Source organism: Mustela nivalis (genome assembly GCF_964662115.1).
Source record: "Mustela nivalis genome assembly, chromosome: 14".
Taxonomy (NCBI): domain Eukaryota; kingdom Metazoa; phylum Chordata; class Mammalia; order Carnivora; family Mustelidae; genus Mustela; species Mustela nivalis.
In genome coordinates this window covers 33,568,825-33,583,557 of record NC_139033.1, presented here as the reverse complement: position 1 = coordinate 33,583,557, position 14,733 = coordinate 33,568,825, and the positions used below count along the sequence as shown (strand labels likewise).

General features: G+C 43.1%; 1 protein-coding gene across 2 annotated transcripts in view; it reads right to left on the bottom strand.

Moving 5' to 3' along the window:
* Positions 1–6,174: 6,174 nt before the first annotated feature.
* The window catches only part of RNF152 (ring finger protein 152), a 77,431-nt gene continuing 68,872 nt past the window's right edge, over positions 6,175–14,733 (bottom strand). For both annotated transcript variants that reach the window (XM_082699387.1, XM_082699386.1), the window contains one exon: positions 6,175–14,008. In XM_082699387.1, coding sequence (XP_082555513.1) covers positions 13,248–13,859 — 612 coding nt within the window. In that variant the 5' untranslated portion in view covers positions 13,860–14,008 and the 3' untranslated portion in view covers positions 6,175–13,247. The remainder of the gene's footprint in view (positions 14,009–14,733) is intronic.

The following is a 14,733-nucleotide window of genomic DNA, read 5'->3' as shown; positions in this document are numbered from 1 at the left end:
CACCCATACACTCATGCTCCTGCTCACCTGTTCACACTCACACCCACACAGTCACACTCACACATGTCCTCCTTTTCTCCTCCCAGAGCCAGGACAAGGCCGAGGCAGCAGAAGCCTCTGGAAGCGAGCACCTCCGCAGCCTCACCTCTCCCCATCCTCCCCTGCCCTCTCCCTCCTCACACACACACACACACACACACACCACACAGCACAATTAAATACAACAAAATCAAACAGTCCAGTGTGCCAGTGGGCTATGGGGAACACACAGCATCTGTAGATGGCCAAGTGACAGGGCTGGTACAGTCGTGACATCAGTTAATTCTGACTAACAAGTGAAGCCGCCTAGGCAGTCAGCCTCAAGCATGAACATCTTAAAGAAGAGGAAATGACTGGATTGTAGGAAGATAGCTGAACAGGAGCAGCTCATTAAAATGGGTTTGACGGGCAGGAAAGAGAAAGCCACTGTTCCCCACAGCAGTAGCAAGAATCTAAGCGTGGAAAGTGATGAGATCTGCAAAGAGAATCCCAGCCACACCGCCCCCCAGCCCCGGGGGATTCCAAAACCCACTGTGCATCCGAACCTGACCGTGCCGAGCTATCCCAGAGACTGACTCATGTCTCGTTCATTCAGCAAACACTCACCGAGCCTCCATCACTCCTCTGAGCGCTGGGGGCGGGCGGGCAATGCTGAGTTCCAGGCACAGACGGGCCCCCAGGGCAGGATTAACCTGATCCCCTCTCTCGGTGGTACTGGGTTCAAATTCTCTTGTAGGAAGTCTTTTCCCATCCACTAATTCTGCTTCTCCAAAACTTACATATTCAATCCTTTTTTTAAAATAAAGGTTTTATTTTTAAGTAATTTCTATACCCCATATGGGGCTTGAACCCACAAACCCCGAGATCAAGAGTCAAATGTTCTACCGACTGAGTCTGCCAGGCACCCCTGTCCTCTTTTTTTCTTTTAAGCGGAATACCATTTTCCAGAACTATATAAACTGAAGTCATGCTGAAATTAATAATGGTTTCCATAGAAATAAAATCCACCAAGTACCTTCTTTGGAAAAGGCTAGAGGAGTTGGGCTGAAATCTGAGGGAATGCAAAGTTTCTACTTCGGAATGAACGTTACCCTCTCGATGGCTGGGGGGGAGGACGCACACTAGAAGGGGGTGAAATCAGGACCATTTCTTGGTTGTCGGACATAAAGCTAGGAAGGAGGTGTGATTTGTCCTAAATGGTGGGGGCAGGGGATGTAATTAAACAGGGAACTTAACTGTGCAGTGGGACTGCTTGTGTTTCAAGTGTATATAAACTGATAGAAATTTATAATTTATAGAATATAAATATAAAATTTATAGAAGCATAGATAGTCCCTACATTGCTTATGCATTGCTTAGGAGTATACTGAAAGTGATGATTACATGGGTTCCTGGATGGCTCAGTCGGTTAAGCGTCTGACTCTCCATTTTGGCTCAGGTCATGATCTCAGCGTCGTGAGAGGGAGGCCTGCATTAGGCTCCAGGCTCAGCATGGCTTCTGCTTGAGACTTTCTCCCTGTCCCTCTGCACCTTGTACACCCCCTGCCCCACCCGTACTCGAGCATACACACGCATGCGCATGTGCTTTCTCTCTAAATATAATCTTTCTAAAAAACGAATTATTACAACTATTGATCTCATTCCATGAATTTTATATTTCTAGTAAAATGATTTTCTATGAAATGCTAAAATATTTTTAATTTATGTGTTTTGCATATGTTTGTAAATTCCTTTATTTGTCTGTGTAATCCTCTGTGTAGCCATTCTCAAAATATGACCCTCTGCCCATTGCAGGGCCAACAGATCTTCCTAATGGGTTCCCCTTGACAATCCTAAAACTTTTTCTTAAGTGCCTGAATGAGATCAACTCATTAATAACGGTCTACATATGTTTTGCTACATGTGGTATTTTTAAACTAAAATTAGTGCTTTTTAGACTTCAGAGAATTTAGACGTGGCTCTAGTTCAGTATTTTACTGACGCTGCAAGCCTGCAGTCGCACGTGTGCCTGTGCGAGTGGCTGGATTCTGACAATGTGGGGGAGGTTACGTATTAATTATCAGTGCTGCCTGGAATAATCATGTTTTTTAATTGCTGCTCCTTTGCTTCTTCACAGCAAATTATTGTTAGTTTTGTTCATCATTATCAATTTAGTTTGTTGTGAGTTGTTTTTAACCCCATAGTATGCAGTAATGAATATTTATGAATTTTTAGGCTATAATTTTCCAAAATTGCTCTGGAATGTATACTGAAGCGGATGTATACATATTTGCCCCATCATTTGCTAATATGAGAACGTTTCATCTGTGACGTGCGCACTGCATGGAGTGTCGGCATGCAAATTACAATAGAACATGAAAGTGAATCTAATAAAATACTGGGTTATTTTACATTTACATGTTATTGTTTTTAAAAAGTGAACATATGAGTAGTAGTTTAATCTTAACATAAAAAATAAGCAAAATATGTGTGTGTGTGTAGTTTTTGTTTTTTTTGTTTGTTTGTTTTGTTTTATCCTATTTTGATTAACTGGAACAAGACAAAATTGTGAATCATTATTCAAAGCCAATAGTCTCCAAACTGTGTTTTATCAGATGTTAATAGGTTTTCTGCAAATGATGGATTCTTTACTTGCATGAATTGGGAGAAAGTGGTTATTATTGTGTTTCCCTTTTCCAGATTTGCAAGGCCCTTTATTTAGCATACCGCGATGGTTAATTTTATGAGTCAACTGAGAGAGGCCATGATGCCTAGGTATTTGGTCGGACACCCGTCTGGAAGGTATTGCTGTGAAAGTATTTTGTAGATGAGATTAACAGGTAAATCACTGGACTTTGGGTAAAGCCCACTGTCCTCCCTAAAGTGGGTGCATCTATTCAAAAAGTTGAAGACTTTTAGAGAAAAAAATAGTAACCGCTAAGGAAGAGGGACTCCTGCCAGCATTTTGTTTGGGAGTCAAGCTGCAGTGTCAACCCTTCTCTGGGTCTGCAGCCCCCTGGCCTGCTCTGAAGACTGCCAGCTTCTACGGGTACAAGAATCAATTCCTTAAAATAAATCTCTTTACAGATATATATATACAATATGATAAATTTATATACATATTTGTATATAAATATACACACATATGTACATATGTGTGTCTATGTTTCTCTAGAGGACATGTCACACATGTTAAAGGTTCTAGAAGTTTATACGATTAAAAAAAAAAAATCCCTATTTAACCCAGTGTTTTCCCAGTTTATTTAACCACGAAAATTTTTTCATATAACACCTACAACTCTCTCAAATACGGCTTGGGCCAGTTTCTTCTCAAGGCTTGACTCTAGACAGAGCTGATCTGTATGCAGCCTCTGTCAGTAACGGCAGGCTCTAAACCCATCCAACTCAGGAACCAATAGCACAACTATTGGAACAAAAGACTCGACCTGCCCTTTTCTTCTGCACCCGGCGCTGGCACAGGGAAACGGCTGCGTGTTCTGCGGGCAAAGCGAGGTGAAAATACTCACTGTGGAGTCGGTTCCACATACAGCGACGTCTGATGAAAATAACTACCGGAGGAATGGACCCCATAGCTGGGCTTTTGTCAAAGGCTCTTTTGTGGCTATTTCTGGGGACTGGGGAGTCATCCTGAAATATCACCCGTGACAGTGCATCACGGCACAAGGCAACGCGCGAATGGCAGGGGCCCGACGGGACAAGCCAGCTCTGCCTCCTCTCTTATTGTCCCTTCTTAAATGTGTCCTCACAAACGGTCCTCACTGACCCCAATTTATCCTTCAGAGCTTATTCTAGAAGCCATTGCCTTTTCTGACTCCTCCCTTCCCCAGAACCCACCAGATCAGCCTGCCCTCCCCCCTGTCAGGTACGTTCAAACACCAAGAACCCCTGCCCTGGACACAGTGTTTCTTTATTAATGCCGGTCTTCCCTCCAGGACTGCGAGGGCCAAGATGCCAGTGGCCACTTCCATCTCGTGTCTGTCGAGCCGCGGGAATGGCACAGGAGGGAACAGGCGACCTGAGGAGATCCTCCTCCTCTCCGCTCCCAAGGGCGTCCGCCACATCAGTTTCCCTTCCTCGGTCGCCCAGCTGGCGGAGTCGTCTCTCCTCTCACCTGTCTCGAAAGACCTTCACTCTTTCAACGTTTGGAGAAAATCTGTGCCAAGAGTCCACGAGATGTTCACACGTAGGTGTATGCACATGTGCACAATACACACGCACGTGCGCACACGCATGCCCATTTCTGCATCGCTGACTCTTGCAAATAATAATCTATACGTTCAGTTACCAGCAAAATAGTGTGAAGAGATGGGCAAGCAAGGAACTGGAGGAGGAAGGAGACTGAATCCAATTACAGCTCTGTCCTTTTCTGGGTCAAGTAGAATTGCGCACAAATTTTCAAACCTATAAAAAGAAAGGGAGAGGCTCAGTCTGGGTGGAGGATCCGTTCCCCCGCCCCGCCCCAGCTGCCATTTCCCCAGCCCAGGGCTACACTACGTACACTGAACGTGCATTTTTCTTCAAGTCATTGCTGGAAACAAAAGCATTGAGAAAAATAATGCATTGGCAGGGAAAGAGGCTTTCATTTCAAGAAACTCGGCTGACTATTCAGAGGGGACACATCTGTCAGGACTGAGGGTGGGGGTGACACACAGTGGATGCCAGTCCTGGCTCCAGTCACTCCCTATGCCCCGCCCCCATCCCCTCCAGACCTTTGGGGGTACTCAAACACAGTACCCCTTTGCAGGAGGGGCCAGAATGGCAAAGACCTTGGAGTTGACACAGGTTCCCCCACTTCTTCCACCCTTACACCCAGAGGCAGAAACCTTGCACTAGCTATCCAAATAGAGCCTCTTCTGCAGAGGTTGCCAACGTGGGGCTCCCCAGGCAAGATGTGTGTGCAGGGCTCACCTGTGCTCCCCTATCATTCACTCCAGGTCCCGCCAAGTCTACAGAGAAGTCTCTAGATAAGACTCTAGATACAATCCAGTCCTGCGCTTGGAGGAGCTAAGACCTGGAAAGGCTAAGGTATTTAACAAGGGCCTTAAATGCCTTCTTGCCCCTTTTGAGTTAACTCCTTCTCTAGCTGAAAGAAACGCACAAGCTTGAAGAAGCAGTTACAGTAAGGGAATCCCTACCCGCCCCAAAATACACACATGCCCACTCACTCCGAGACCGGGGAAAGGCATACAAGAAATTCCAAAATACACTAAATAAATTTCACATTTCCAAAAAAGTCTGGACTCCCTAGTACAAAGCTTGCTTTTTGGTACAACGAAAGGGTATCTCACACTTTGCAAACTATGGGGAGGGGCACTTGGGTGGCTCAGTCTGTTAAGCAGTTGCCTTCCGCTCAGGTCATCCCAGGATCAGGTCCCACACCTGGCTCCCTGCTCAGTGAGGAATCTGCCTCTCCTTCTCCCACTTCTCCTGTTCAAGCTCTCCCACTCTCAAATAAATAAAATCTTAAAAACAAACAAACGAACCCCCCCCCCCCAAAACCTATGGGGATTATTTCCTAATTGCCCAGAGAGAGCCAGGTCATGCTTATACAAGCATGCATGCATGATAAGATCATTGATAAGCCCTTATAAAGGATTAGGCCACTTGCAAACTGAGCTGAAACTCATTGATACAGAGTTACTGAAAGACAGAATGCTTTTATCAAAAAAAAAAAAAGGCTCTCCTGAAAACTCTGTCGCACTGATGAGAACGTGCATTGAAGAATGCCTTTCCAGATTCAGAGCCAAGAAGCAGATGACATGGGGGGCCTGGGTGAAGCTGTCCTACACATAGTAAAATGAGATGTCCACCTGGGGCCCGACACACGCAATGCCATTTCAAGACAGCAGAAGGACAAAGTCGGGGCCACGGGAAGTCATGAAAACCCAAGTTGCAATAAGACCAATCCTCAGTCTTACTCATCACAAAGGCATTCTTCGGCTTCTCGGAGAAGCTGCTTGAAGGTCACCTCCACTTAAAATTCTTGGCTCAGGAGCTCCTTGTTGCTTTATTACCCTAGTCTATTAAAATTCTTAGAGTAACTGATGATGAAAATTCCAGTGCATTTGCGCATTTTTTTTCCTTCATAGAGTGGGAAGAAAAAAAACACACAAAAAAAACCAGCACGCGAGTCTATTTGAAATCGTTTTATGAATTTTAATCATAGCAAATGTGTTTTAACAGTAGTCATAAAATCAACATTACCACATATACAAAGGACAAGACACCAGTTTGGCATACAAAAATACCATATATTAAAATTGGGTTCATTGGAAAATCTCAAGACTTGCTAAGACACCATCTACACCAGAGAAAGCAAGCAAGAATGCTTTTAAGACATTCAGATTTATAAACAGCAGCTTGATATCCCACTTCCAAAGTCAATTATTTGGCAACATTTGAACAATATTTTCTACACAGCCCAGCAGCATTTATCTGTAGGGCAATTTGGCCCTTTAAAACAAAAGCTTCTAAAATAAATAATCTGCATAATTGTGAATGAAACATGTCAAGGACTTGAGTTAGCCTCTCAGCAGCATTAATCTAGCCATCTAAAAGTGGAGTATTAGCTCTTGAGAGGGCCAGGGAGCCCACCAGTGGGGCTGGAAGACCGGCGGGAACAGTGCAGAGCGGCTGCGGGGCTTATGATGGGGGAGTCGGGACCCGCCCCAAGCTGCAAGCAGCCTCCCCACTTGCAATCGTCCATTGAGACAAACAGGACCAGGTGGTGGAATAAAGAAAATATAATGACAACCACCAGGATTGAAAACCAAAATACTCTTGGATGAGTCTTCCCAAGAGATCAACCTACTCAAGTCAACCACAGACCCGGACAATGCATTCCACTGCTAAGAGGGTATTATTAGAGTTCATGGGTAATGACCTAGCAACCAATTCTAGAACAGGCTCGGAGATTGTCTAGTGTGTGGACAACTCGGGGTGGGGGTGGGGCAGCTTGGATCCTCTCACTGGCCCAGCCCACTCTGTCTTCAACTTAGACTCTGGAACTGAATTTGGTAGGCCAGCCTAGAATAACAAATTGTGCTTGTCTAAGTTATTCCTAGTCGTCCTTGGGTTTCTTTCTTCAGTTGGTTTCTACAAAGACTGACCTTCAGCTCTCACATCTTTTGTTCTCCACCCATGATCCCACTACAGATTTCTCTCCTTTTATGCAAGTATTTTCTGTCTTGAGCACATCTACCTATTGCTATAGACCCAAGGCCACGTCTCTACTGCTCCCACACAGGATCTGTCTCTCAGCCAGAAAAATCAGGCCAGGAGCTTCCTAAAGCACAGTGTACGACAGCACCTACTCTGTCCTCCCATCTAAACAGAGAAGACACAGATTGAAATCGAGGGGACATCTTCCTCCTCTTTTTCCTCCTTCTTACACCACATGGTCCTTTACCATCCTCACAGTCAATCATCTACTTCCAGATTCTCAGAAAGCAAATGTCAAATTCAAAATGGAACTTCCCTTTGGAAAACTAATTAGAATAGTCCAGTAACTCACGGGGAGAATACAGAAAACCCTCACCCAGGCTACTAGCCCTGTACCCTGTGGTGATGAATTTAGAGCAGTGTTCTAGAAGAACAGGGACAACTCTAAGAGAGCACCCCCAGAAAAAACAAAAAAGACAATGCATGCTGATGCAGACTTTAAGAGACTCCTCTGTACTTTGCCCCAAATATTACTGATTGTCCCTATAAAAGATCATAATATGAATAGTATCAAAAACCTTAGACTAGAAGAATAAAGTCCAGCTAACAAGATGAGTGTTTTCAAGCACCGCTACATCATAAGGGAGATCTACATAGTGGGTTACCCCGGGCAGTGAGTCCTGCAAAAAAAAAAAATCCATTGGCCCAACTGTGCAAGGAAACTTGTGCAGAAAAATTGGAGCCACGCTGCATGAGTTCAGGAATAATGGTACTCCACCCCTGAGCCAAAAAACAAGCCATTTGAAAGACAAAAATTAAATGCCCCTCCTGCTTGTGTTCTTCAATCATCAATGGCTTTCCAATAAAATGTATAGAGGAGAACCCACCTCTTCATAGGTTTGAAGTCTCAAGGGTTTATTCATCTAGACATTCCCAAAGGTGGTTGGTTTGATATAATGTATGCAGCCTACAGCATTTGTTAAGAAATTAACATCTAAGTTCAACATTATATAACCCACAAATTGGAAAACATGACTAACAACATTTTTTTACTTGATTTTTTAAACTCCTGTTACAGCTAAGTCGTGTGTGTGTGTGTGTATATCTATATATGTCTATACCTGTATGTGCAAATATACACTATATATATATAAATATACACTATATATATATATATAGTGAATCATGTCAGGAAAAAATTCAATGGCTTTAATTTCCACTTATTTTTTAGAAATATTTCATGCTTAATAAAAATTTAACTGAATTTAACTAAAATTTAACTAAAATTCACTGCTTTTGAGATAGATGAATACTTTCAACACAGCTACTGGATTTTCTTGATGACTCCATTCTTTTCTGGAGCTTCTGTTTTGGTTAAGGGTTACCTTGTATGTGATGTTTTCCTGGGAATGACGAAATGGTCAAGGATGACCAATCAACTGACTGGTGACACGTTTTGTGTGGGAACAAAATGCAGTATCATTCTTTTAGGAGAAGATAGAAATTCAAACCTTTTTGATATCACTCCTCTCATACCAATAACCTCTGGGCTTCTAAATTCCTCTTAAGTCTGAAGACAAACTATCATTTTGGCAAAAAAAAAAAATTTTTAAATAATTTTAAGAGATAAGCTAAAAAGGTCATGCCCACTGACGAGTTCTCAAAAAATAATTATATTTTGCTAAAATTTTTTAAAATTTTGCTAAATGGAGACAAATGCAATGTTCACATTACACTCAGAAACTAGCCAATTCTGACACCACACAGGATTTCAAATAAAGCAATGTGAACTCTTCAAATCAAAATCCAGACTAGAATAAATATCATACTATCAGGAAGAGTCTCATCTTTCTATGAAAATGTATCTCAAACTCAATTTTCTGCTTTCCTTTATTCACTTAAAAAGCAATTTTTGTAACTTTAATAACCTTTTAAATTCCCTGGACAATATTTTTTAATGTTTAAAAAAAAAAAAAAGCCTTTGTGCAAGGCTGCAAATTTGCAATTTGTTCAGTAATAAGAGATAAAAGGAAAAACCAAACAAGACTGCACGTGTCAAATCTCACTCTAAGAGCAGTACCTACGTTGTAGTCCAGCATCTGAAAATGGATCCTCATACCAAATACAACGACAAGCCAGCAGACTTCAAGGGCAAACAAAACCCCTCTCTGAACACCGCAAAACATGATTGCTCTTACATTTCACACCTTACTCATGCAATGATGAAGTCTGGGTAAGATGCTTGAAGTGAAGAGGAATTTCATTAGACTTTTTTTTTTTTTCTGTTTTTCTGTAACATTTACTTTTTGGCCCTAAGATCCTAAACACAGTTTCACAGTATAGGTCATGCATAGCTTGCAAGTCAAACGTTTTTACAGCTACTGTCTAACTACTATTTTTGGACAACAGATTTACATGCAGCTAATGATCCCAGGCGAGGGGCTTCATAAAACACTCTTTATGCCTCACTGACCATTCTATGGCCCAAAGTATATAAGTAATAACCCCAAAGGGTAATCAATGAATTTGAATCATCATACTTGAGATCATATATCTTTTAAGCCCAGAAAGGATTTTTTTTTTTAAGCAACTGCATGTTACTAAACTGCAAACTGTTCTCTTTTCTCTTAGCCCTACTCTGTACTTCGTCAACACTCTCATGCTAGATCCCACTATGCAACCCTCCAGAATTACACGGTCCAATACAGTAGTAACCAGCCACAGGTGAGTGACTATGTTTAGATAACTTAAATAAAATACAAAATACATTCCTCAGTCATACTAACCCCACTTCAACTATCCACTAGCCAATGTGACCAATAGCCACTATATTGGACCGCATAGGCCATAGAACACTTCCGTCACCGGAGAGAGATCTATTGAACAGAATAGCTCTAAGCTGCACCAGCACATGGGTTAACCTTCAAGGGACCTACTTTTAGGTCATGCTAAAGACTGAACTTAATTGTATTCTTAAAGAAAATACCTTTTACGCTTCCTAATCATAAAGTATGACTGAAACTGAGAACCAATTGGCCTTTTCGATCACAACTTGTGCCCCAGGTCACTGTACAAAAATTTCCCAAAGACAATGCTTTTTGATAGCATTCTTGGTTGGTTGTACTTAACATATGAAGTATTCTCTTGCTTATGTCAAGATCATTAATAAAGATGAAAATTCATGCTTCTTAAAGTTTACTATTTACACAACGCTCATTGTCCTTTACATAAGGGTGGGGGGAACCAATGGTTGGCAATTCAAAAAATTCAAATCACATCATTTTTTATTAAATATCTATACTCATCCTTAACTCAATCGTCCTTTCGTTTCCCAGAGAGGTAGATGCTAACTAAAACGGATATATATATATATATATATATATATATATATATTTAAAACAACAACAACAACAAACTAAAGCACTATTGAGTGAGTAAAGGGTATTTATTCACCCTCCAAAAGATCAGAGCCCAACAGAGACATCAACAGGCCTCGGAAAGAGCAGAGAATAACGCAGTTCTTGTCTCCATTTTGCTGCAGAGTTACAAAGGGCCACACACCTCTGTGGGCCTCCATGGACTCATGCACAAAAGGAAGCCACCAGAGGCTGCTCTCAGCTCTGACTTTCTGTGCTTTCAGTTGTGATTTTTTTTTCCACTGATGTGCAACTGTGAATTCCGGGGGATTGTGTCCCTGGACTTTTGTCACATGGGGTAAATGAGTTGTTAGTGTCGTGGGGAAATGCCAGAAGAGGCCAGAGCGATGGGATGCCAACTAACATGAAAGCATCAAGTGTACAAAAATTCTATCTGCAGGCTGAGCTAGGACGCACAGAAACGCGCGCACACACGTGTGCACAACTGCACACTTTGACAGGCAATACACAAGTAACTGCAGGCAGAATCCATTGAAACAGTATTTCTTAGGTCAGGAAGATGCACACACAGAATTCTGATTTGGGTGTTATTGTTACCTTAAATTGTAAAGTCAATAATCTATCACAGGGCTGATTAATTTGGCACTGCTTCACTGCAGCTCTAGCGTGGGACTGTTTTTAAGTTACGTGGACATTTTTACTCTACAGCTTTGCACTAAGAAACACAGGGTGCTCTACCGCCACACATTAGTGTCTATATAAAACCTAATTAACACGCAGGACTCTAGTTCATATTACACTACAGGGCCAGTCATTTCATACTGAACATAGACAGACGTAGATATCATTCACAAAAGCAACTCAAATATGGCCTGGCTGAAAACTGCAAGGGGTCAAGCCCGTTTGAAATGTAGCATTCTTAATGCAACATTTTCCGTGTTGTTGTTTTTTTTTTCCTTTCCTCCAAGAGGTATAGAAATTAGGTCAGACATGCATCACAGCAGCCTGGCAGAGTTTGAGAAATCGACACTAACCCAACAGTGTATTATGTTACGTAATAGAGGATAGTATTCAGTTAATAGGATACCTAAATTATGAATACCAAATAAATCCTAGATTATTTGTTGTATAATGCCCAATAGCTTAGACAATAAAATGGCATTTTAACCTAATTTCTACTTTGAGCTTTCAAATACACTTGCTCCATGAATTCCATAAAAGAAATTAGAAGAGAACCGTAAAGCTGATGGCTATTTCTGAATGCACACACATCCAGACACAGGAAATTACCACTTCAACACCAGCAGATCTTTCTTCACCAGCGTCCGCAGATCACTATACTTTTAAGAATATTCGAGAATTTATGATGAACTGATCCACTTTAGATTGGGAATGTGAGTCGTTAGTTTACCTTGTCACTTTTCTCAATAAAAACATATTTTGAAATACAAGACATTTTCTCACTTGTACCAACAAGAGGAAATTGGAATCCTAAATGGTTTAAACTCTGACGGAATGACATCGTTCAAAAAGCAATCATGGCCTGTCTATTAAAATGTCAGTCCAGGTTCGCCATCGATGAACAATACTCATATCTATCATGATACCTCCAAACCCCGAGCCAAGACAGCGTCTTCTGTCACTTTCCATCTGTGCCTCACAGGGTACAGGACTTGGATATGCAGGAGTAGCAAATGTTGGAAGTGATGCGTGCGCGACACTTCCCGGGGAGGGTCCTGGGTCCTGGCGCTCGAGAGGTGGCCACAGAGTCAGACCCTGGACTCATTCAGGCCCACAAAGTCTTACTCCTGGGATTCTTCTGAAAAGATTCAAAACCTGAGGTAAATCAAATGACACACATACACGCCCACACAAATAACACAATATTTACATTTAAAATTCTTACTTCGTGAGATGGCTTGAGAAAAATTGGCATATAGTGTTCCTGTGGGATTAGGCATTCCTCATTATTACTCAGTTTATTGCTCTCCTGTTGGGCTTTCAGTTTAATAAACACGGAGCAAGCTCTAATTACAAGGGAAGAAAAACGGAGGTACAGAACAAAATACAACACACTGGAAACACTTGTTCGGACACTTTCTTCCAAAAAAAAAAAAAAAATGACCATCCACTTCACTTATTTTAATTCAGGTGCCATTCAAAAAGTATAAAAAGCCTTAGCAACTAAATGAAGACTGGATTTCCATTAAAAAGGGGAAAGGAACCAGCACTGCACAGTCGTGGCTGAATCTTTAGGGGGATTCTCAGGTTTAATTCTATTTGTATACATAAGCATCTTTGTTTTAATCTACCACATTTAGAGAAGATCACATTGTACGCACTTGCACAGTTTAACGTCTAAGTAGAATACATCTATCTCGTAACAGGATTCTGACAAATCATAAATCACAGTCCATTTAATAATGATTATGGGGATGCATGCAATCGTCTTCAAAGCTGTTGCCACCAACGCTCAATGATTTGCCCGGTATCTCGCTGAGACCTCGCGTCTGCCCTTCGCGTCTGTCTCCGGTTAATCAAGTGGCAGCCCAGAGGCCAGCGCTGGCACCCAATGATCAGCGTCGCCCCCCATCTTCTCGCTGTGATCCCATCACCAACACCTGCTCAACCCCGAGTTGGCACCCACGAGAGACTCCCCTGCCACGCTGTTCAGCCACAGGAGATCACAGTGAAGCGCTTCGAAATGCAAGACATGTTGTGCAGCACGATGCCCAGCAGGAAGACGAGGACGCAGGCCACCAGGATCACAGTGCACACCCCGGACCAGGTGGAGCTTTTGGCCACGCCCCGCCGGTCAGGCTCTTCCTCCACCGCCTCCTGGGGCGCCCCACCCTGCAGAGGCTGCTGTTCCGCGGGGATGGTCACCACGGTGACCGGCTTCTGCTGGCTCCCCGGCAGCAGGCGGCAGCCCATGTCTCCGGGCAGCAGCGCTCGCTCCTTGGAGATGGGCAGGGGCAGCATGTAGCACCCATTGCTGGGAAGTTTGATGAACACTGGGGTGTGCTCAGACGCGTGCGGGATGGCGATGACCGCCAGGACCTCGGGGTCGTCGGGGAGCTGCGACACGGAGAAGCCCGGGGGCAGCTTGGTGACGCCCCGGCACCAGGGGCACCTCACGTCCTTCTGGCTCGTCCTCATCTGCTGGAGGCACACTGAGCAGCAGGTGTGTTTGCAGTCCAGCAACTTGGGCCTTCGCCGGGGGCTGTAGTAATTGAAACAGATCTGACATTCCAGCAAGGAATCCTGGGAGAGCGTCTCCATCGCGCCTCTGGGAAGCAGGAAGGCCAAGGCCAAGGGGAAAGAGCTTGTTCTCAGGGGCACGCACTCCCACGCCTTCCTTCTTGGCTTTCCAAAGTCATGAGGGGATCAGGGAGCTCACAGGCACGGAGCATACTTGAGTGTGTTCATTTCTGAAGAAGACAAAAAAATGCAGAAAAGTTAATTATTTCAAACAAGCTGAGGTGTCAGCAGGTGTCAGCCAGGGTTCAAAAAGTTTTGACACTGGGTCAAAACATAAAAATTTCCCACTCGGGAGAGATTACAGGAGTCCCACTTGTAATGCCCAGTGGAAGGTAAAGGAGTTGTCTCAGGCGGCTTCTTCCGGTAAATACCTTGCTCATTTCTAAAGGGAATGCTTTCATGGGGGTACACATGCCCCATATTTCATAAAGAGGGAGTCTTGATTATGTTTTGTATATCTTGGTGGACCTTGGCTTGTTCTTCTAAAATACACCGGAGAAATTCTCTTGCTTCCAATACTTTGTATCATCTCCTAAAAGTAAATCTGGTCGTCTTCTCCTGACTCGACTTACCCTCCTGCAAGTGTTCACTGCCAACTTCCCAAATCTAGGGAGTCCATGTAACTTATTTGCTCAATTCCTCTCTCAAAGGAAATAAAAACAGTGTTGCCAAATATCTGGGGATTCCTCCCCCCACCAACCAAATCATTGAAATAAAGTAATGCTTGTCATTCAGTTTCAAAAGAGACAAAAGCTCAAAACAACAGCAACAATGGCCAGCCACAGCAATGATCCTTCAGGCAGCAGGGGTCACAAAGGCACACCTAGTATTTTCCATCCGTTACTTTAATTGCAATACTATTTACGCTCGCACCCAGGAACAGGACTGCAAGCAA